Consider the following 24,810-nt stretch of genomic DNA (forward strand, 5'->3'; position numbering starts at 1 on the left):
GCATAATTGTGTTATTATTCTGATTTTTGAAACTGCACCTCTTAATATTAGAAGAAATGAATCATTAACAAACTTGACATATAATGAGTGCTTTTATTATAGTAGAATTTTGTTGTGAATGAGGTTATAGAGTTATATTTTCCCTTTCTTTTGAATTATATTTACTTAAGTTACGTTAGAACTTACTTATGTAATGTAGGAATTTGACATAAGAGTATTATGTTAAACTTTTTTTTTTTTTGGATTTTGAATTTAGGTTATATTTTAGATTTTAATTTATTTGCTTCAGTACTATTGACTTGTTATTTCACATTACATGTTGTTTATTTTTCACTTATAGTTGATAGATTTTTTTTTTTTTGTCAAACATTTGAATAATGCTATATATAAATATTAATTTTTTTGTCAAACCTCAAATCCATGATGCTCTCACAAAAAAGTATGCTTTTAATTTTTATAATTAATTAAAATTAAAATATTATTAATTTGAAAAATATATATCAATTATATTTTACAATTTTAGTTACAAATATATGATTGTTAATTAATATATTTTCAAGAAACAATGTGTTGTTAAATACCTAATTTAATATCATTTATAAAGGCACATATTTTTCAGATACTAATTTTTATTTTCAAGACTCTGATAAAAAAGAGCCACAAGTAATAAGTATAATTAAATAGTGGTTATTTACTAAACAAATTGGCCAAAAAGGGACTACTGATGAAAATTTCACACTAGTTTCTTTGTTTTGTCCATTATTTGTTCTACTAAGAAAGTGTGCCAATGTAATTAACTTACACAAATTAATTCATGAGCAAGATGAACCATACGGAGCAATGGTACAACTAGACCTGCTGTATTTCATTTCAAACTATATAGTACTTCAAAAACGAGCCTTCATATGAAACTTCGTTGATCGGTCAAATTAGTACTTGCTCTGACGTTTCTTTACTTACATTTATTATATTTTCTTTTGGTAGAGATGAAATTCATAGCTTGTTTGAGCTACTCAAGATATATAAAGATGAAACTAAAGGAGAAGGCAATTACTCCAATTGTAGAACTGAAACAAGTACTGATACTTGTTTTTCATGCATGGCAAATTCATGACCTCGAGAAATGTATCACAACTCACAAGCTTTATCATTCTTAAAATGCTATTTGGGATTATTTACATATTATATAAAATTTCAACTCAATGTCCAGTATTCACTTTGCTCCGATTAATTCGGATTCGCGTCGAGAATTTCACTTTGGAGATAATGCATTATTTACCAAAAGCGACTGCATTCCATTCTCGGACCTGAAACCTCTTATTAAGGATGGAGGGGTACATATGATATTTTGGTTGGAAAAATTCTACTAGTATTTATTTTTTGTGAGAATTTATGTGAAATGTCTTTTACATGTTTATAAGTTAACTGTTAAGATGTTACCTTAAATCTCATTTAAAAAATTAAATTTACAATTTGCATTTTTGAAATACAACTTGTAAATCGCTCTTCTGAAATGTGACTATATCGCATTTCAATTTACAAATGCAACTTACTAGTCTCATTTCATAATCGTGATTCACAAACTGTATTTTAGAAATGCGACTTGTAAATATGCAATTTAAGCTAACGTCACATTCCCACACCATTTGTTATATCAGTTAAATTAAAACACAAGTAAATCACATTTTATATATGCAGTCTACATATTTCTGGAACACGCATGCATTTTATTATGAAAAAAATACATATTTTGAAGGGAAAAAAATCAAAACTTACTGCTCCCCTATAACTTTTGAGGGTAAAAAGAAATATCTGGCAATTTGAAAAACATATAGTCGATCTCTTTTATTTGATTCTCAAATAGAAACGGTTTCATATAAAACAAAATAATAGAATATTTAGAAGTCTTATTTGGATCAAGAGATTTGACGCCTTGTACCTTCCGGTTTATAAGTTTTAATACAACCCTTCATTTAGATACAACCAAGAAATATAGGAATCGAATTATTATTAAACCAAATCACTGTTTATTCTAACTCTAAAAAAGTGGAAATATAACCCTCAACTTTGCGATTTAGAGCAGTTACAAAAGTAGTGTATATATGTGACTTTTAAAAAAAAAAAGTCTACCCATTTTTTGAACGTTAAAAATATCATTTTCAAGGAATTTTTTAAAAAAATTACTATGTGGTTTTTAGAAAAGTATGCCACTAGACTTTAAAAAAATGGGTATACTTTTTTTTAAAGTCAACGTGGCATTTTTTTAATTAAAAAATAACCTAAATGATTTAAGAAAAAATCTGTTTCACCCATTCGGGGAAAAGCGTGATAAAAAAATTACTATGTGGCTTTAGAAAACAAGCTAAAAAATATCTTGCTCCAATTTGTAACATTTTTAATTAAAAATTATGTACACACCACTTTTGTAACGAGGGGTATATTTGCACCTTTGCCAAAAAAAAAAAAAAAAAATGACTCGTGTAAATAGGTTATTCTCATTATTGTGCAGCCTATTTTATATCTACACTATATATATCTTGAATTATTTTACGTTACAAATTTTAGTAATTTTTTGTGATAGTTAAGAAAAATTGAGCAACTTTTATGTGTTATAAAATAATTTAGTAACTTTGATGTAATAAAGTAAAAATTGAATGACCATTCATAAAACTACCCCCAATTGTATTAGAGGGAAAAAAATTAAGCTCAACTTAATACTCACACAAGCTCAATTGAACTCAACCCGATGATTACTCAACTAAAAAATAAAAAGAACTCAACCCGATGAGCCAACTTTACAAGTTCCTTTAGTATTAATACATCTAGGTATAAAGTATTAATTATCCTTATTATTAAACAACCTCCTACAGATCATTACACAATTCATCGCAGCTCACATGTTGGAGATAGTATCAATGGTGTTTAAATTTCAGAAATGAGTTTGCTCAAGTAGTGGTAATGCACTATCTAAATAATTAGAAAGAGATTACATTATTGTCAATAAAACAATTGCCACTCCCCTCCCTAGTTTTGCAACCTATATGCATTCCCACAACTTTCCAGCCATATATAATCTTAAACGTGGAACTCATTCATTTGTACAAAACTATTCTTTTAAGATTCTTAAAATTCTGTTTAGTTAAATTAAAAGGGTTTTTTTTTTCAATCTTTTGTTTAATCTTAGTCACTATGAGGTCCAGTTAAGTACATTTAAAACTTTAATTAACCAATTAACTGTGTACTTTTAATGGTAAATGTTCACAAGTTTAATGAATTATTAATTGTTACCCCATTTAATTTTTCATGTATTATGTTAAACTTGCACAGTAACTCCATATTTCAATATGTGTGTGTGTGTGTGTATATATATATATCTGAACGCGGTCTAAGGCGAGCCCTTGCCTCGCTTTGGGGCGAGCTCCCCTGACATTTTGGACTTAGACGATTTTTCTCATTTTTTTCACTTTTTGGAGCCCTACCTCGCTGAGCGCGGTCTATGGCCAGCCCCTGTCGGGCCGGCTTCAATGTGAAGCAACTAAAGCAAATGCTTTTGGGGGGGCCATTTTTTAGCAATCACTAATTTATAGTCCTTTGATTTTTTATTTTAATATTGTACGAGTATTTTTAGCTGAAAGGTAAAATTGTTTCATATGTAAGGAAAGATAGCGGTAACCTTTTGACTATAAATTTGGACATATAAATGTCTCCCACAAATCACTTCATATGAATGGAAATTTAATTTGATAATTGAAAGATTACTCCACCTTTGGCCTTTTTTCCATTAGAAAACGTGTACAACTTTATTACACCCTCTATTTTAATTTGTTCAAGACTCACAGACTTTTCACTTCAACAAGACATTTTTACTTATCTTTTATATTTTTCTTACTTTTTCCATAATTTCAATTGTTCAATGTCAAAGCTCCTATAAGTTTTTCTTATTCTCTAGAAAAAGAGAGTCAAAGAGTACTGTTTAAAGTTGATAAAAATATTGTGTGTTATTTGTTGTTGTGTTATTTTCTGAGAGAAAATTTCAAACAAGCAAAAACTCGTATTAGAATCTAGTCTTAAATTTCTTGAATCGTGTTTTATCGTTCCATCATTTTAGTTTAATTTTCTTATCTCGAGTTTGTTATTTTTGTTAATTTTACTTTATAGGAATTTTTGAAATTATTTATTAAAATTTCTTGAATTAGGTTTCATCATTCTAACTATCAATTGAAAAGGAATTATTATGATAAATCAATTATAAAATAATTATTTCATCTCAAAATCTAGAAAAATAGACTTCAAATTAAAAATCTATATAAAATCCTTTTTTTTTTTTAAATAAAATAAAAATTAGGGCCTCATTATGAAGTTTGGCTTTAGGCCCTCACTAGTATTGAGCCGCCCCTGTATATCTCGAGAAATTTTAAATAATATTATATTTCTTATATAAAGGAAAAAAAACACTTAATTTAATTAAGTCAAGATTAAATAGCATTAGTGAATTATCCAAACTTATATATTTCAATGTAATAAATATTTCTCAAGATTTTAAATATAATAGTATATGTCTTATATAAAGAGACCAAAAAAAACACTTAATTTAATTAAGTCAAGATTAAATAGCATTAGTGAATTATCCAAACTTGTAATTTACCAATGAGTGAAAGATCAAAAGCCTAATTATCCCAATTAAATAATTTAATCCTCGTTGTTGTTGTTGTGACAAGTGGTAGGGAAAAAGAACAAAAGTTGTCAAAACCATCACCATGCCAGAAACGACCAAATTTGGAGAGCGCAATATTCAAAGTTAAGACAGCATTAAACACAGTGGCAAATTAACAAAAAACATCATTAATCTTCTCATTATAAACATCTCAGTTCTCAGATATCATCAATCAATCACTGTATCTAATTCTTCTCTTCTTTGCCGCCTTTGTCCCTTCATATACCTTTCTTTTTCCGATCATTCCAACTTTCTATTTCTGTCAATCCCTACTTTCCAATTATAACTCAGCTTTCCTAAATCAGCAATTTCTCCTTGTTCCCGTTTCTTGATTTACAGATCACAATCGAAAAGAATCAAGATTTCTTCTTTTGTTCAATCATTTAAGGGGTTGTAATACAATAGCAAAACTTCATCTGGCTTTTAACCAATTCAAAATTCAAAGAATTTTTTCTGGTACTTTGGCCTAATTACACAATTCTTGAATTGGGTTTTTGAAACTTACTCTTAATGTAGTACTGAAAATCCATTTTGGGTTTCTTCAATTTTGAAATTCAAAGCCATTTTTCCGGGGATTTGACTGATTTACACACTTTTAGGAACTGGGTTTCGAATCTTGATTGTTAAAGATTGAATTTTTAGTGAAAATGAGGAATAGGGGAGAAAAAGAAGACCTAGAGAGTAAATTGCCTGTGTCAATAACAAGAGATTCAACAGTTAGTCTTTTAAGGGTATTGTCAACATTGATTGTATTTGTAATTGGAGTAGTTATTGGATTGACTTCAAGTTCACATATTGATAGGTATTTTACCTTTCAAGCTGAACAGATTATTGCAAAAAATGCATTGGCTGATACAGTGAGTAGGGATACTGGAAATTGTACTGTTTGTGAGAAGGAAGATTGTTTAAGTATGGAAAGTTTTGTTAGGCCAAAGATATTGATTCATGGAATGTCAGATGATGAATTGTATTGGAGGGCTTCATTAGAGCCTTACAAGGAGGAGTTTCCATTTAGGAGAGTGCCTAAAGTGGCCTTTATGTTCTTGACTAGGGGACAATTACCATTCATACCCTTGTGGGAAAGGTTCTTTCAAGGGCAGGATGTGAATAAGTACTCTATATATGTGCATGCCTTACCAGGGTATGTGCTAAGTATTTCGAATACCTCAGTTTTCTACAAGCGACAAATTCCAAGTCAGGTATGATTCTTGTTGACATGAACTCGAGGTTTTTATTTATTGATGTTATTTCATGCTCATTGTGTGCTAGTTTGGGAAATGCGTTGCTTTTTGGTCATAGTTTATTTGTTTTATTCATAGAACAATGTGCTAGTTTGGTTCTGGTTCACATGGAATACGTGAATGTATTTATAATGAGAGGTGACTCTTTTATTTGCATAAAAGATGCATGCTAGCTCTTTTGATGTTGAGAAGGATTCTGAAAATGCACTCTCTTTTTGAAATTCTTTAATAGTATAAAGTTCATATTAGGTGAGAAGTAAAAAGAGAAAATTATAGCACATTTAATTGTCCAGAGATGATTTGGAATGTTGCAGAATAATTTAGTGAGCTGTTTAAAAGTTGAAATTTCAAACAAGAGCATCGAAATTGTCAGTTTTCGTGATGCAAGTGTTGGATTGTTCAGTTGTCTGTCAGGAGTTTGAGGAAATATTTTAGTTTGTGATGATACACAAAAAGATATGGAGGAACATTTCTCATATCAATATTGTGAGGCAAAATAATGAGAAGATGACATTTACTAAATTTTGCTGTTTGGACTGTTGTGCTCTTTGAACTGTGATTTTGTTTTCTTCAAAGTTGACTCTAGATAGAAGTAAGATGACTGGATTGTTGATTTAGTAACATAATCTTCAAGCAAATAAATTTACAACGGAGAGTTGGAAAACCAAAGATTAGCTAATTCTCATTGCCTTATCATTCGTTAAGATATAAGGAAGACATGTCTATACGCTACAGGTAGATTGATTCATGAGAAAAAAGGTTGTTCTAGCCGTAGATTTAGTTCGGAGGGTGATCGTGTAGAGTGGGATGTGAATCAGAGGTAGGCCTTATTGCTAAAAATTTTATTTCTGAGAGTAACCCTGTGATACAGCTGGAATGCTATGCTCGGAATGATGGACAATGAAAGGGGATGAAACAGTTGGATAATCAAGATGGGGAAACAATTACAAGTTAAAAATATGGGCTTGGAAGCCCTATGTCAACCGGGTATCCTAAGTGAAGAGAAGCATTGATGCCACTATTTCCGAGGGTCTTTCGGAAACAGCCTCTCTATCTTCCGAGATGGGGGTAAGGTCTGCGTACACTTTACCCTCCCCAGACCCCATACTGTGGGATTTCACTGGATGTGTTGTTGTTGTTGTTGTCAGCCCTACGCCATATGGACTTAGAATTTTCATTTAAATTTCTGGTGCAAATAGCCCAAAAATTATCTGCTGCTCTTGTTTTATCTTCTATATGGATTGGATTCTTGATGTGGTAGCTAAAATTTCTTAATGATGCCCCACTACCCTCTGCCGAAAAAATAACACGCACACATGATATATATATATAGATATATATATATATATATATATATATATATATATAGAAGAGTCAGAAAATTGGAATTTCGATTCCTAAACATGTGAAACCCTTTAACCATTAAACCTTCTTTGAACAAACTTTACAGCTATGAACAAATGAGGGAAACGAACTCGTGCTCTCGATGCTAGGATAAGTATCATCTAGGCCACTAATGGCACCAATGCAAGTATAAGCTATTGAGTCATGTTGCTGCAACCCCCTAAGAAGAGCCGAGTTATTTGGTATACTTATGAGATGGGCTAGGCATATAATTTTGGTTCAGATAGGGTGAGCCACTGATCTTTCTTTCTTGCTTTTTATATACTCTGAGAGTTCATAAGACCTACACAATCTTTTTGTTTTTTCGTTCATGACGTCCTGGTAAGTCTTAAAGTTATCACAATCCGAGGCGCACCCTGTACTTCATGTTTTTGTTATAACGTTACCTAATACAAACACTACTACTCTTTGGAAACTTGTGCTATGTGAAAGTTAGCAAGGAACAAATATTATCTGATACATTGAAATAAGGTTAGTCTATTCCTAGTCGCAGAGATTAAAGAAATGAGTTCTGTTTTTTTATAATCATCAAGGACGTCGCCATAACTCTCTTTCAGTCACTATTTGGTTAGCAGTACAGAATTCAACTCTTCTCAATCTACTGCATGGTTTTTTACAGGGAGTGAAAAATCATGTAGATTCTGTGTTGGGGGACATTGAACAGAGCTGTGTAAATGAATTAAGTACATTGAAATCCTGTGTTTGTGTGACTTGTACATTTAGCTAGGGCTTTGATCCTCAAGTTCTCTAATGTTTAAATGATCTTTGGGAGTTTGATTTAACAGTGTAACAGTCAGCTAACCATTTTTCGTTTTCTTTTGCAGCATGTTGAATGGGGATCAGTAACACTTGTTGATGCTGAGAGGAGGCTATTGGCCAATGCTCTGCTCGACTTCTCAAATGAGCGGTTTATCCTCCTTTCTGAGAGCTGTATTCCAGTTTACAATTTCCCAACTGTCTACAAGTATCTTGTAGGATCCACTCATAGTTTTGTTCAATCATATGATGATCCTTCTCGCTATGGGCGCGGGCGCTATAACCGCCGTATGAAACCTGATATCAAACTTCCTGATTGGCGGAAAGGGTCGCAATGGTTCGAGATGAATCGAACTTTAGCAGTTAGAATAGTTTCAGATACTAAATACTACGATATCTTCAGAAGACTTTGCACGCCTGCTTGCTACCCAGACGAGCACTATATTCCTACTTTTATTCAATTGTTCCACGGAGCTTTAAATGCAAACCGGACAGTGACGTATGTTGACTGGTCCTTAGGGGGCCCGCACCCTGCAACATTCAGCGCGGTTAATATTTCTGAAGGTTTCTTACAGTTGATAAGGAACAATGGAACAGCATGTTCCTACAACTCAGAGAAGACACATGTTTGTTACCTCTTTGCTAGGAAGTTTGATCCAAGTGCTCTAGAACCTTTACTGAACTTAAGTTCCAAAGTGATGGAATTCTGAAGAGAAATTTTGAGATCAAGGGGTATTTTTTTTTTTTTTACCCTTCCCCTGTGATTTATTTTGATGTTAGATCCTTTGCTCACAGGCGTTGCTCTGCATTATGAGTTTTTTGACTCTTGTAGTACATGGTATAGAATTTCTTGGAGAGATTTAGGCCCGTAGAATTGAGGGGAGATGTTAGTTTTCATCTGCAGACGTGAAATTTGCCACAGTTGTCTTTGTACCAGATATCATCTTTACTTTGATATTAGAAGTTTACTGCAAAACAGTGCCGTATTTGAGAAATTAACCATGTCATAAGAATAGGTGACTTTGGTGATGCTAAATTAAATGTCAATAGAGCTGGATAGATCACAGAACTAACATATTATCCGGGAGTATTACTGAAAGCAGAAGACAAGAAGAAACTTTTGCACACCTCAGCATTATATCCACAAAGGTTCAGCCTGTGATTCTCAATAATGAAAACCTTTACAGGCTATTTATCCCGAGCACTGCAAGCATATCATCAGCCAGCATTGGAATAATCCTTTCATCATGCTTAATCGTTTTTAAGATTCTGAGTTCAGATGGAAATGAATTATCGACAGTCAATGATGCTGAGACATGAAAAACATATAACAAGCACAAGATAATGGGTGCTCAAAAAGGAGAGCTTCTCACCTGTATAAAGACAGTCTTGGAACCGACTTCTGTCAAATAATAGAACTTATGCTGAACATTGTTTTCTTCTTAGCAACCAAAAAAGTTCATTAGAACTTAAGTCCTGTAGCGACCCCGAAAGTTGCAAATTAAGTCCCTAAGCAGTAATCTGCAGTCATTACTGAATTACTGAACATAATCCATCTCTAAGGTAATTTAACAAAGGCACATATAATTTACATTGCCAAGTAGCAGCTTATCTACAATTCCTTATGATAATATATGCCGTTTACAAGTGTGAATGAATAGGTTCTTTTACTGGTTTAAGCAATTTTACATACATTATTTAACAAAGATATCATCAAAATAATAAAAAGAGAGAGATTTTTCGATGAGGAGAATAAATTTTATTAATATGAAAGGGGAAAATTCCAGCATACAAAATGTAGAGTAAACAAAAATATTCTCTCACCAATATTACAATTTAATTTGTTTCACAAGCACAACTATTCACTTATGAGCAACTCAAATCACCCTAAAACCATTAATTGTCTCTACAAAATTTGTCAATGATTTCTATCGATGCAAATTAATCCATGACCATAGCCACCAGGTGACACCAAGATGTTCCTGTTCCTGCAGTCCTATTCAGATAACTGTATCAAAAGCAGGCCCCCACAGAGAAACTATGCTTCCCAATTTACATTCTCCCTTGGCGTGCCACTTGGGGGTATTGCTCAACATTGTCCCCTTGGGATGAGGCCTCTTCTGGACCTTGTATTGAATGGGCTCTTTGTCCATCCATAGAAAAATGTGATGCCTTATGTGGAGTTTGTGTGAAACCTGATGACTGACCTTGCATTTGATGGCTTCCTCCTTGTCCTGCCATATAAGTGGGTGGTGATGACCATTGTGGAACGTGTGCGAAACCTGATTGCTGACCTTGCACATGAGAAGCTCCTCCTGGCACGAATGAAGTTGGTGGATGACCTTGCATTTGCTGTGATCCCTCCATGGACTGATGTGAAGCTTCTCGTTGTGGCACGAAAGAAGGTGGTGATGCCTGCTGCACGTTTCTTGCAAAAGCTGATGGTTGACCTTGCATCTGCTGTGATCCTTGTTGACTAAAAGAAGGTGACGATGCCTGATGTGGATTTCGTGCAAAAGTTGATGGCTGACCTTGCATTTGTGACGATCCTTGTCCAGTGCCAAAAGAGGATGGTGAAGCTTGTTGCCAACTTGGATTAGGTGCTGACTGCTGGCCGTGCATTTGATGTGATCCTTGTCCAGTACCAAAAGAGGATGGTGAAGGTTGTTGCCAACTTGGATTAGGTGCTGACTGCTGGCCTTGCATTTGATGTGATCCTTGTCCAGTACCAAAAGAGGACAGTGAAGGTTTTTGCCAACTTGGATTAGGTGCTGACTGCTGGCCTTGCATTTGATGTGATCCTTGTCCAGTACCAAAAGAGGATGGTGAAGGTTGTTGCCAACTCGGATTAGGTGCTGACTGCTGGCCTTGCATTTGTGATGATCCTTGTCCACTACCAAAAGAGGACGGTGAAGCTTGTTGCCAACTCGGATTAGGTGTTGACTGCTGGCCTTGCATTTGCGATGATCCTTGTCCAGTACCAAAAAAGGATGGTGAAGCTTGTGGCCAACTCGGATTAGGTGCTGACTGCTGGCCTTGCATTTGTGATGATCCTTGTCCAATACCAAAAGAGGACGGTGAAGCTTGTTGCCAATTTGGATTAGGTGCTGACTGCTGGCCTTGCATTTGTGACGATCCTTGTCCAATGCCAAAAGAGGATGGTGAAGCTTGTTGCCAACTTGGATTAGGTGCTGACTGCTGGCCTTGCATTTGATGTGATCCTTGTCCAGTACCAAAAGAGGATGGTGAAGCTTGTTGCCACCTTGGATTAGGTCCTGATTGCTGTCCTTGCATTTGTGATGATAAAGAAGCTGGTGATGTCTGCTGTCCTGCAAAAAGAAATTAAAAAATTGGTAAGTCTCAACAAACCCACAACATAGAAGGAAATATTGGATGAGGGACCTCTTTGAGATTTAAGGACTAAAAATTTAGAGAGAAATGAGCGGATGGGGTGAACCATATGACGTAGACCAAACTGTATTTGAAAATGTAATCTCTTCTCTGTTAACCTTTGAATAATGCAAACAGAAAGACAAGATATTTATTTATTTTCGAAAAAACTAAGTAAAGGTTACTCCATTAGATAAGATGAAGCGAAATTGTGATAACCACTTTGGATCACGTGAGTACAAATTCATTAATCTGAAGTAATTTTTCCCAAAAAAAAAATAGGTTAGTTAGGCCAAGAAAGTTACTAAAAGCTTCAATCATTTTGGCTTTTAAGTAAAATGTATCAGTGGCATTCCAACCACTCAGCTGTATATATGCAAACCCAACATATATGCTCTCAAACAAATGATGGTGGGGAAATTACAAAATAATGAAATGTGCCAAAAGGTGGGAAAAAGTACCCGGAACATGAGAAGTTCCTGCTGTTTGTCTAGGCAATTGTGAAAGCCATGGAACTTGTCCTCGAGGTGGTCCTGCTGGTCTAGAGTACGTAGGTTTTGTAGCAAAAACTCTTTCAATCTCCTCACGACGACCTTGGTTACCAAAAGCTTCTAATAGGAACTCCCTGAGGGAACTGGTGAGACCAACACCATAGTTTATCATCTGAATTACTAAATCGGAAACTGCATCATAACTACCTTCCCCGCAGAGTGCCCTAATCACAATATCATAAGTTGTTACATCAGGTTTTGGTTCTCTCTCACCCATCTTGGTGAGAATAGGCACGCACTCTGCAACCTTGCCTTTCTCAATCAAGAAATTAAACCACTTTTCGGCATAGATTGGAATGACTCTCAACCCTGCCTCCACCATCTTCGTGTACTTCTCCAACGCGCCTTCAACATTCTCCATCTTCACATATGCCTCAATCATTGTCCTATAAGTTGTCACATCCGGGCTCAATGACTTGTTACACAACTCCATATAAATCTTTTCTGCTTCCTCCATCATTTCAAGCTCTGAAAGCTTTGTAATCATATTATTGTAACCTGCAACGTCCATCGCAAAAGGTCGGGTCTTTAGTCCCTTCCCCACCTTCTTGAATGTCTCCAATGCCTCGGAAACCTTCCCTAACCTAAAACACTCATTCACCATTAAATTAAAAGTGTCTGAATTCACAGCCTGGAACGTCGGTGGCGTGTGGTCATCCAACATCGCCTCAAACAATGTCCACGCCTCAGTTTCCCTCCCATGCCTCAACAACACCTCCAACAGCACATTACAAGTCGCAGGAACCATCCTATACTTCTTATCAAGAAGTGACCGATACGATTCCATAGCCTCTTTCACCCTCCCCTGCTTAAAAAACCAGTCCATAAAAGTAGCATTCACCACCCCATCATAAACTGTACACCTCTCTTTCAACTCATCAAACAACTCATTCGCTTTCTCTAAATTACCCAAATTCAAGAACCCTAATATCAAATTATTATAAACCAACGAATCCGCACCATGTCCTTTATTAAGCATTTCCCTAAGCAAATCAACAGCTTCACCAATCCTCTCCGAATGTATCAACCCCTTCGTTAAATGCCTATACGTCACAGCCGACGGACTAAAAGGCGCATTTTCAATAATATGACTGTAAACTTTCAACCCCTCATCAACCTCACCAGCTTCACAATGTGACACAATCAAATGATTATACGAAACAACATTCGGTATAATATTATACTGATTAAAAAAGTACTGAAACAACGCCTTAGCATCATTATACCGACCGGCACGATACATAGCACCAATAATAGCATTACACGTAAACACAGTGGGTCTCGTGTTTGAAAAAACGGCGTGACGAGCAACAGCTGCTGCAGAATTTAAGTCACCTGCACGGATTAGTGATTGAACACGGTTGTGAAGGTTGAGACGTGGGCCCACTAATGCTGACGTGGTATCGGGGAGACGGGATCGGGGGTCGTCGGGGGAAAGGGGGCCTCTAGGGAGGGGGTCACGACGGAGAGCGTTGATTGGTGGTTCGATACGGAGGCGGCGTTTGCGACGGCGGCGTTCGGCGGCGGCTTCTTCGGCGGAGGAGAAAGCGAATGAGCGGAGAGGGAGATGGAAGTTAGGGTTTAGAGATGGTGCATGGGAGTGGAGGAGGGGGGATGTTGTTATGGTTTGGGTGATGGAGGAAGAACGGCGGAGAGAGCGGAGGAGTAAGGCATAGAGTGCCATGGTGATGGCGGTGAGGTTTTTAGGTGAAATGAGCTTAAACCCTAGAGGTTGAGTTTTGCAGAGATGGGATAATGAGAGGGCGAGGTTTAACTAACACACTGTTTGGATGGTCGTTACCCATGATTTCATAGTATAGGATTGTACAGTATAGTATGTTTGTTGTGGCTTAATAACATTGTTTGGTTTGATTATATATTAATAATAATATGTAAATTTATTAAAATACTTTAACGTTTAATTAAAGATTAATTTATAAATATTAATAAAATAAAAGAATAAAATAGAAACTTTAAAAATTAAGTTGATTAAAGTGGTGCATGGGTGGGTGATTGTGGGGTGGGGTGGGGTGGGGTGGGGGTGGGGGTGACTTTGGGTGATTTAAGAAACTGAGCTTCTTCCTGCTTATATAATTACGAAATTACAATAATGAACCAGGAGAAACAACCATCCAAACTGGGGGTAAGGAAATGCTAATATGTTGTTGATATATTTTTTGAATTACCTGTGTCACTGATCAATCTCCGTATGTGCTTCTGATTTGGGGTGCACCCAGTACAAAATGAAAGCAATTTAGTGTTTCTTTTTCTTATTTTGCGAACGCAAAAAATCTAAAAAATTTATATCATAAATGGTCCTTAGATAGGATACTGTTTTATTAAACTAAAAATAATCAAACGTAAATCATATATAAATATGTGAAACCAGCATTTTCTGGCAATAATTTAAGGGGTAGAGTAATACTTTTTTGAAACAATCATATACAGTAATAGTTTTATTAGATCATATTACAGATTTTTAAAAATGAATATATAAGAATTAGGGGTCTATAGGACAATAACAGGTAAGATATATCTGTTTTGATTGTCGTTCAGGGTTGTGGTTAATCAGATTTGCTGAAAAGAATTATACTTCAGTGTTCTTTATTACGTGGAAGGAGATTTATAATTTCCAGTATTGTTCTTTCCTTTTCTTGGCGATGAAAGACATGAATAGTTTTGTAATAGAAGAAATATGTCAAGAATAAAATCATTTCGGTAACTGTACAAAATGATAAGGAGAGTGGAAGAATTAACAACAATATTCTTATTATTGATCCGAATCAAATCACCAAGGTCATAAACATATATATATATATATACAGCACCTTGGCATTATTCTTAGACCCCAAAAAAAAAAATGGTATTTACAAATACCACAAAATTTATCTGTACCGAGCAAACTGAAAATGTCCAAAATCTATGTGAAATGAAAATTATTTCCAAAGGGAAAGGAAAAAAGAAAAAGAAAAATGACTGAGTTATCCACATCCCATATTAGCATCGTGTAACTGGTTTTTGATGTGTATCTCTATTAACCTTGTGTGGTATTTACTTTTACTCTTAAGCGTTCTGTATATAATGTATAAACAACTGAATCACTTGTATAGCTTATGAGAAAGTCCTTATGTGTGTGTGGCTTTTCTCCCCTTTTTTCGACTTTGAAATGGATCAACCCAACATTGATCTTGCTTGGTGGCTTTACGCCACCTATCTCGAAAAATCTTCATTTCAATATATGATTGTCTCCTAACCTGCATAACATCATCAAATATAGAGGTCAATTTTTGTACACTGTATAAATTTTCCTATAACAACAGGTAACTCTTCCTGGTAAGCCAGAGACGATACTATAAGCAGAGCTTTGAGAAGCAAATTTGAGCAAGTTTTTCAACGATAAGGGCATATTTGGGGCCTATTCAAAACGGAGGGCAAATTTGTTCTATTTTCCATAGTTGAGGGGCATTTTTGGCCCTACTCCCTTATATACAATGTCTTCAATATAAGGAACATGAGAAAAAAGGATTCTACAGCAAAGTGATTGTAAAAATACCCAAGAACTCGTTGTGAAACTCATGTTTGATAAACTTGTGAAGTAGAATTTGAACTTACCAGGGACCTATTATCAAATTTCTCAACTGGAGCGACCTGCAATTCCGAAAGGAATTTCACTTTAGATGAAATACCAAATGGAGAATTTATGCAATTAAGAATGTACAATCTGAAGATCATACCAATGCATCAGAATCAGATAGCTTCTTTCCTTGCAGCGAATGATCGAACTCTTTGATCACCTGCACAAATTAGAAAGATTAAGTGTTAGACAAAGCCAAACACTTCATCCTATTGCCCTTAAGTGTTAAGTAGTTCATCAAAATTTGAGGATTGATGATCGATCAAGCGAAGAACTACTTGCCATGTCTACATCTGAATTAGCACCCAGAGTAGGGACAGCCAAATGAGTTATGTACTCTGCATCAACCACACCAACTTTCCTAGTACGATCACCCTGAGAACTAACAAAACTAGTTATTATCATGCCAAGAAGAGACGGAAAGTAGGAAGAAAGTTATTTAGATTTGCCTGCGCACAATAACCAAGCTTCATATCCAAGCCCCATGCATGGATCAGGTCGTTCTGTAGAAAAAGAATAACTAGTTAACGACGAGCAAAAAGAGGAGCTGCAAATTGTATTTTACCATGCACAAATTGGTTGATTTGCTTGGTAACGCTTAAAATTAATAAAAGTTCCCATACCTGGACCATATACCAAGCACAACGCCAGGCGGCTTTTGAGAATACTGGAGCCATCATTTCTACCCACCTGCATACAGATTTAATAAAAATGAAAAATCAAGGTTGTTTTGATTTCTAACCATATTAGGACATTTGAGCCATAAAGAACAAGAGGGTCAGAGCAAATAGATTTAGTTCGGAGAAACTTGTTATCAGATAATACTACATTGAAAAAGAAAAAAGCTTGCAGTTCTTTACCCCACACAAGGAGGTTCTGTGCTGTTGTTATCACACGTTCGGCCACTTTTATTTAATCTGTAGAACCTCCTATTAAAACAAAGAAATTACCAGTCAGCTTTGGGAACAAGACAATGTACATGGAAACGCAAATAGACAAAAATAATATCAGGATTTTTTTTTTGTCCCAAATGCTAGAACTAAGCGATGTCCCATGAAGTGGACCGTTAAAAAGAAATATATGTGTCTAACCTGTGCACCTTGGATCTCCCTCTGCGCACAGTAATATGATGATGTACCTCTGATTTACTAGCGTCAAGTGCTGGCTGTGATATCTCCAGCCCTTCTTCTCTAATAATAGATATATACCTGAAGAAAGACTTACGCAGAGAGAATGTTATTTTATAACCAACTAACCTAATCCTCTGGTTATTATTTGCATGTAATGTTACATCACACCAAGTTTTCTTTGAATCTGCTCAATCATCAATTAGTGTCAACCTTTTTTAGCATTAAAACATATGTTCAGTAATTAAACATCTGTAGTTCACAATGATACTGAAGACCGTGTTGTAAGACAGACTTACTTTTCCGGATGAAAGTTTTCAACTCCAAGGTCCTCATCCCACAAGAAAATATAGTCGTATTCAGAAACTATATCTGGGTGCAGAAACCTCTTCGCGAACCACCTATTTTTAGAGAGTTAAATTGAGTGAAAAACTGCAGGCAACTCCAGCAATCAATAACAAATTTGAATAGAACTGACTTTACCATTTTGTTTGGTTCATAGCAGAGACATGTATGGCTCGGCTACTCCAATCCAAATCATTCCACTCATCCACCACACCGTCATAGTGGAAAAGCATCACAACAAAGTCGTGTTCAAGAAACTGCAATAAGGTACAAAAGCAATTTAAGAAGCAGAAACTAAAATGACATTCACAGGAAGCAGAAGATAAAGGAACATAACCTTTTTAACTATTTTGTCCACCAACTCTTTTTGCTTTATTCCAACTGCAATCCCCAACAAGTTAACTGAGTGTGGAGTCTTCTTCTGAATATGAAAGTATTGCGTCATAATAAGCAACCAAAGAACATTGGAAAATATCAGAAAGAGTTCAGCAAGTAATATAATGCGGTTCGTGGACAAAGAAAACGAACGGGTAAAAGTTCAAGATAATTTAAAAGTCCACAATCATTGCCATATTTCTTGAGAACCACCCTTCGGTTTGTCGAACAAAATTCAACTAGGCCATTTACATTGTATAAAGGATAGATTATATATTTATATACGGAGACACACATATTTGTATAGTATTATTTAAACTTTGTGTATATGGGTGACACCACATTGACAAAAATATTCCTTCTTTGACATCACAGTCAAGACCTAAAGCTTTACATGAAATTTCGAGAAAAAAAGGACCTAAGACTCTGTCCAAACACATCAACTAATGATATCAAAGTATCAAAAAAGCACACATAGGGATGTAGGATACACGGATGATTCATGAAACCATAATCATTCCCATGCAAGGAAACCACAGATTATTGATAATCAACAGTGAAAAGCCAAACACTCATGAATAATCACAGACAGGAATTATTAGTTACCTCAACATCTCCCCACAATGGGCGCATTTCCAGGTTTGAAGTTTTAGAAACAATTCCTTCTGGGAGTGCCTCACTTCCTAATGGCCTGCACTTTTTCTGTGAGGAATAAACTGAGAACCTCCAGAGAAGCAAAAGATCAAAAACCAAATTAAATAATGGCTCTGCTTCTCAAACCTGGCATTTATTGTTTTGCACATTCTCTGTCACACGACTCTCTTGTTTGTCCTGTTTTGACAGTGGTACCTAATAAATGAAGTTTAGATGTTAATTTTCGATGCATCCAGTAATTATAAGACTACATATCCCAAAATAATCGAAGTTAGACTAGTCTCAACCGAATTACTTGTGTTCTTCCAGATACATCAGTTAATGAGTTGAAATAATTCTCTGGCACTGAATCTAATGTCCTGTTACAGAATTCAAATTCTGTGCTTGTTCCAGGAGGTATCATTTCAGAAATCAACTTGAAATTTTCCATCTCAAAGGTGAAGTCCTAAACAGAACTAAGAAAATGCTGCATAAAGAAATCTCTAACTAAGTTTTGCCTCTTAAGCTTTGTTATGATATATTTAACCCTTTGCAAAAAGTAAATTAAAGGAGCATGACCCATTAAGATCTCGACAAACTTGAAGAAATGCTTTATTTCATTTATACTTTCAGTGCAAGAAAGAAGAATGTTTTGTACAGATTGTTCCATCAGCTTGATTGGCAAGAATACCTACACTATTCTGTGGTGATTTAGTAAAGTGAACCTTGGAAAAGAAAAACTCATACTGAAACCAAGGTTTTGGAAAATCTTCTTCCCTTTAGGTGATGTGAATTGATGTAGCTTTGGTAAGTATAACTATAAATTAGGTAGCTTCTCAACAAACTCAGAAAAGCTAACAACACAACTGCTAAAAGGATGTCTTCTGAAGAAACAAACCTCGCATTTTCTGCATTGTTCATTCTGCTTTGCACGGTTCACTACAAAACCTGGAAGTGCCTGCAAATATTCAAATTAGTAGTTAAAGCATTTTGTACCAGATACCTGTTTCCTGTGCTAGCAAACAAAAAAATAAACTGAGACACTACACCAAAATAGTTTGGTTATAGAAGGAACAACACAACTACTTAGTCCACAAACCTAAAAGTTTCTTACTAAAATTCCAAACTGCATCTAAATAAGAAAAATTTACAATAGCCCATCCCTCCATAAAGCAAATGAAATTTCAATGCCAGCTCACTTGCTTTTACAGGGTGAGTGCAAGTGATAAAAAAAAAATTAACACTTGAATCAACCAAATCATTCAAGTAGGCAAAGAAAAAAATTCCAAGCAAGCGATCCAGTATCCGGTAATTCTACACAAGCAAAAGGGGTGCTATTGAGCCCATTTAATAGCTATATTATACCCTGAAATCCTTAGCCACCAAAGCACTTCCGGTAAAGTAGACACCACAAATTAAAGCAACAGTCATGAAGAGGCTGCAGATACATGATCTACTTTTAGGATCAGGCACAGAAACCTGAAAAAATAGCAAGACAACTCGTTAAATTGGAAAGTAAATATCACAGTCTCAAATGTTTGGCAATGAGAATACAGTAATTAGTATTTTCCCGATCCAAACTACGTATCCACTTTCTTGAAAGGAGTTCTGTCCAATAATATTACATTAAAGAAAGCTATATGCTGCCCACTTTTTCCTATTAACTTTAAAAAGACAAATTATAAACTCTCACATTGGTAGTCATACAAAGTCAACCTTGGACATTACTTAACCCAAAAAAAAAAAAAAGTCAACCTACAATATTAGAACTGGGGTAGAGAGAGTATCTTGATGAATCATTTACTCATATTTCCCTTTTGTTTGCAGTGGTAAATGAGTCTCCAGGCTGACTTGATGAAGTATCCCATATTAAGTTAACGCTAGTTTAGTAGCACGCCATAGAAGTTTTCCTAACAAGGCTTATACAGTGTACGTAAATCGTTAACAAATTTGCTGCACACAAACTGGAGCTTCAAGAGGTTAGGCCTTGCGAGAAACAGAAATCGTTCAAGCAAAATGAAGTGGCTTTCCAGAGGCAGTATATCAGATTATCCAATTGGTCTCGCATATGCTTTTTGTTATTGCAGACTTTAGAGAATATCCATTCATGGAATAACAGAGGCTACAACCTAACTTTCCTTGAAAAAGTACTATACCTAACAAGGCTCAAGTTAAAGATGTTTCATAATCCTAATGTTATGTCCAGGTACCAAATTAAAAGAAGTTAACTCTTCAAATCTAACTGAAAACACAACCCAATGTGATCCACTAGGAGACAAACTAGTTTTCCGGCTGCACATAATCAATTTTGCTTCTTCCATGTATCGATTGTCAAAAGGAACTAACTATCAACACAAAAAGTAAGGAAATAGAGATAGGGATATAACAATTAAAAGATCCCTACTCCTCCATCTACAAATACTTAAGAAGACGGAAGTTCTGATAGCTATTGAACTATGGTAGTATTTAATTGAAAGCGACAAATGCTTATCTTTTCCCTTCTAATCCCCATAGTTCTGAAAGAAACAAAAATATCTGGAATTCTTTTTCAAAATTTACTCTTTTTTCATCTTCAATGCTTTTTACCAACCTCATGAACACCATTAGCCAGGTAATCCTAAATGAATATGGGACAGTTATAAGTTTCCCAAATAGTACATCTTTTTCTCCTTCAATTCTTTAAATTCTCTTTTAACTTGAAAGAAACAGAACAAGTACAATAAATGTTTTTCTAAAACTCACAACTTTACTGTTGTTTATTCTTCCCCTGGTTTTCACCAACCCCAGAAACAACATTAACACAGGAAACCAACAAAATAAAAGTATAAAAAGACAGAAACCACCTCTAGGATAAGTTTGAATTCTTGAAACTGTAACATACATATACATAAAATATATGCAAACTAGAAAACTACCCCCCCCCCCACCCACTAATCCAAAACAACTCCAGTAAAGAAGAAAAGGGTCTACTTACAGTGTTAAAAGACTTCATCTTTGCATGAATGAAGCTCCAAAACTATTCAAACGAAGGGTCTTTTGCTATCAGATATGCTGAAAAAAAAAGGGAAAGAAAGAAAGGAGGAAGGACAAAAAGAAAGAACTTTTTTTGGAACTTTTCAAATGATGAATAGAAGAAAGAAAGAAAGACCAATAGTCCTTATAGGAAAGCAACGCATCAAAACAGAAACCAAAGTCTAAAGAAAGAATGAACTAAAAGGGTGTTTTTCGCATATTCAATCAAAACCGCTCAAACGGTGTCGCTCCCTCTTCCTAGCTTAAATCTTTTAACAAAAGAAAATAAAACAGACCGCTACATATAATATTGAATGTATGTATAGTAGTAGTAATTTGTACTAGAGACAGATAGAAGAAAGAGAGTGCTTTTAATGAAGCAAGAAGACAGTACTTGCAATATTTTTTATTAGTACATAAATAGAAGAGCAAAAAACACTTTGTCCGGTTTTTTTTTTTTAATTTTTCTAAAGAGAAACAAATGATTCTTGAAAGTGGAAGCCTAGTTACGCGGTGGAATACACTGTCGTGCTTGGTCGTGAACAACCTGGCTTCTCGCGAGTAGTAAAATAATTACGTACTCGCCTTTTTTCATGCCACGTGGGTTAGGTGGAGCCCACTAGCGGTAGTGGAACAGTGATGGTCCAGTTATTTTTTATGCTAATTCATTATATTAATTGATGTCTCACGTTGGAAAAAAATTAAAGTCTTGCTAAAATGATGTTTAAATTAAATTACTGAATTTGTGAGAAGGAAAAGGATAGTATGTTTTTTAATGTAATGATGTGGCAGTTGGAGAAGGTTAGTAGTATTTTCGTTGTAGAATTGTTGTTCTTGATGTTTATGGAATGAGTAGTATTTTGTTTCACATTCTAAAAGGAATAAATGGATATGCAATTTTTAATTGGAAAGTATTGGTTTAGTTTGACAAAAATTTCATAATGGATTATAATTCTAAGTGATAGTCCAGTTAGTTTTATGCTAATGGAGTTATTAGTTATTAATATTACTAATAATTAATGTCTTACTTTGGAAAAAAAGTTAATGTCTTGCTAAAATTATAATCAAATTAAAATAATGGAATGTGTAAGAAGGAAAAGGATAGTATGTTTTTAAATGGAATGATGTCACAGCTGGGTGGGGCTGGTCATTTCGTGGTACAATTATTGTTCTTGATGTTCATGGAGTATTAGTATTTTGTTTGACATTCTACAAGGAATAAGTGGATTAATAGGATATTATTGGTTTAGTTTGACAAAATTTTCACAATATTTATTCTAATTCTAAGTGTGAAGCAACAGGCCAATACCCTAATAAATAAAAAATTTGTTGTTGTATTATTGAAGATTTCTAAAACGATTAAATATTAAATAACAATGTCAAGAAAGGAACAGTGATTGGAATAGTTGTAGAATAAAGTGACGTGATCTTTTTTTTCCTTTAAAGTAAGTTTTTTAATCTGAAAAGGGTGGCAATTTGTTGTAATTGTTAAGTTTGCTAGTGTATAAAGTCCACTTTCTTTAATTTCCCGATATTCTTCCCATTTGAGTCAGGCAATTAATTGTTTCTTGCACCATAAATCTCTATCTATTGATTGAGAATTAATTTTTTTTTTAAAAAAAAATTATTGATTGATTCATCTATATAGTTAGTGGATTGAAGTTAAAATTTTAATATTTCATGTGGTGCGAACTGAAATAGTGCAATCAATCATGGTAGTTGACCCAAATTTGTTGAAATCCTAACGTGTTTCCTCATCAATGATTGGATTTCCTTTCCTTTGTTTTTGCTAAGGAATTTCAAATTAAATTAGCTTAGCTTCTCCCATGTGAAAATGGATTTGTTAAAAAAAATTCAAACAAGGTTCAAATATTCCAAACTCAAACTAAAGAATACGTTCATGTGACCTGAATGAGTTGTCTTCCATAAACAAGCCACTATATATCTTCCCCATTTTTTGTATAGCAATTTACACATTTTCTGCAAATGATAATTATTGTAAAAATAAATACACTTTTAACGTAAAACCTGTTACTAAGTCTCTGGTCTTCACAATCACTAGGAGATATCTCCTAGAATTTGAGTGTTAACTAATAATAATGGTTTTAATGTATTTGAAATGAAAGCAACTCTCTGGAATAGCATCCTTTGGTAAAAGAACTTATAACACAAGAGCGAATGATGACAATTGATATAAATAAAGACAATTAAAGGGTGAAGTTTGATCATTAAAGGTATTCCTCATTTTATTTTTGAATTAATATATTCATAAGCTCCAAAAGTAGTTTATAGACTGCGGGGAATTTTTGGACCCACCATGCTTAATGCAGGAACAAGCAAAACAATATAATAACATAAAAGGTTAAACTTTAAATCAATATTCCCTTAATGCATGGTTGTATATCCTTTTAACAGTGACCAAATTTTGAAAATTTTTAATAAGAAAATCATGGTAGTTGTGGTTGTATTGTGATGATAATGTTTCAAAAGATTCCACTGACAAATCACTGTGATGAGAATAAATGCAAGAAACATGTGAAGTCTCCTCTCCTTAAATAAGAATCCTAAATATTCTAAACTTTTATATTCCCTTGTTGAAGCAAGAAAATAGCAAATTGCCTTTTGCTTATAATATACATACATACCATATTAATATACGTGCGATTTTATGCGAGTGATGTTAGTTTAGTTTGCTATTTCGTACAAATGGCTTGTAGGTGTGGGTTTAAGCTGGAATGTTTGTAGATGTTATGAAGCCTATTATTGTCCCAAAATAATATTATCTACTATTATTTCCAAGTGTTATCAATCTATCATAGATGTACAATAACAAATGTTTTTCGCGAAGTGGTATGTATTTCTATACATACAGACACAATTATATCTTAATTTACATATATTAAGGAGATTCAATTTTGAATATTTTAATATCTCATGAATTATATGTTTAAATTTAATAAGATCTTTTTCTAGAGGGGTACATAGACGAGGGTTAAGATGTCATAACTTTGAATTGTTCTACATAAATTTGTTGTTTGAGTGCGTGTAACTTTGTAAATGAATTGTTAAAAAGTAATTTATCAACAGATGATATAGACGAAAATTAGTGACCTTTGAGCCAATTGAAAAGAAGTGGCAAAAAGTCTAGTCCGCGTGACAAGTCGACATAAAATAAATAGGAGTAATAAAAAAAGAACACGATTACCTTATGGGCGTCTAATAAACAAATGCGACTAATGGGTACATATTGCGCCAGGTGATGAAAATATTCAAACATTTTTTTGCGCGGATTGGCCTTCTTTTGGGGTGGTCTTTAAATTTTGTCACTCATATTTGTGGTTTTTTAATTTTGTCCCCCGCTTAGAAAGGTGGCGAATATTTGAGGTTCTGAATTCGAACCCCCGCTCAGACATAAAATAAAAAAATAATTTTGCAAGGTAGGGCTGGGGGCGTGTATGCCAGACCGGATATACAATCCTTAAGGAAAAACTAAAGTTATGCCAGATCCGGCATAACTAAAAGTTTGCTCCCCAAGGTAAAACTTTTCCTGAGACATAGTTTAGTTATGCCTTATGGGGCAACTTTTAGTTAAGGCATAACCAAAAGTATGCCCCATAAGGCAAGAACT

General features: G+C 34.6%; 3 protein-coding genes across 5 annotated transcripts; 1 reads left to right on the forward strand and 2 right to left on the reverse strand.

The window, feature by feature from the left end:
* The first annotated feature begins 4,761 nt into the window (after positions 1-4,761).
* LOC132064484 (glycosyltransferase BC10) lies at positions 4,762-9,130 on the forward strand. Its single transcript, XM_059457476.1, has 2 exons — positions 4,762-5,913; positions 8,184-9,130. Exons 1-2 carry the CDS (start codon positions 5,362-5,364, stop codon positions 8,823-8,825), a joined length of 1,194 nt encoding a protein of 397 aa, XP_059313459.1. The 5' UTR covers positions 4,762-5,361; the 3' UTR covers positions 8,826-9,130.
* A 721-nt stretch (positions 9,131-9,851) lies between these two features.
* LOC132064486 (pentatricopeptide repeat-containing protein At1g10270-like) lies at positions 9,852-13,846 on the reverse strand. Its single transcript, XM_059457477.1, has 2 exons — positions 11,967-13,846; positions 9,852-11,444 (listed from the first exon to the last, which is right to left on the reverse strand). Exons 1-2 carry the CDS (start codon positions 13,738-13,740, stop codon positions 10,168-10,170), a joined length of 3,051 nt encoding a protein of 1,016 aa, XP_059313460.1. The 5' UTR covers positions 13,741-13,846; the 3' UTR covers positions 9,852-10,167.
* Positions 13,847-14,808: 962 nt separating this feature from the next.
* On the reverse strand, positions 14,809-21,578 carry LOC132064488 (uncharacterized). 3 transcript variants are annotated; one of them, XM_059457480.1, is made up of 16 exons: positions 21,145-21,578; positions 19,536-19,649; positions 19,069-19,128; positions 18,318-18,386; positions 18,144-18,239; positions 17,500-17,580; positions 17,301-17,419; positions 17,117-17,218; positions 16,782-16,898; positions 16,551-16,619; positions 16,314-16,380; positions 16,140-16,193; positions 15,973-16,065; positions 15,791-15,850; positions 15,669-15,704; positions 14,809-15,310 (listed from the first exon to the last, which is right to left on the reverse strand). In XM_059457480.1, the coding sequence occupies exons 1-16, from the start codon at positions 21,160-21,162 to the stop codon at positions 15,182-15,184; spliced, it is 1,284 nt and encodes a 427-aa protein (XP_059313463.1). In that variant the 5' UTR covers positions 21,163-21,578; the 3' UTR covers positions 14,809-15,181. The 3 variants fall into 3 exon arrangements, with proteins under 3 accessions (XP_059313463.1, XP_059313462.1, XP_059313464.1); XM_059457479.1 differs by having other exon boundaries at positions 17,500-17,583; positions 21,145-21,575; XM_059457481.1 differs by lacking the exon at positions 21,145-21,578 and adding an exon at positions 19,930-20,309 and having other exon boundaries at positions 17,500-17,583.
* Between the last annotated feature and the right edge of the window lie 3,232 nt (positions 21,579-24,810).

This window comes from Lycium ferocissimum, chromosome 7 (genome assembly GCF_029784015.1).
Source record: "Lycium ferocissimum isolate CSIRO_LF1 chromosome 7, AGI_CSIRO_Lferr_CH_V1, whole genome shotgun sequence".
NCBI classification, from domain to species: domain Eukaryota; kingdom Viridiplantae; phylum Streptophyta; class Magnoliopsida; order Solanales; family Solanaceae; genus Lycium; species Lycium ferocissimum.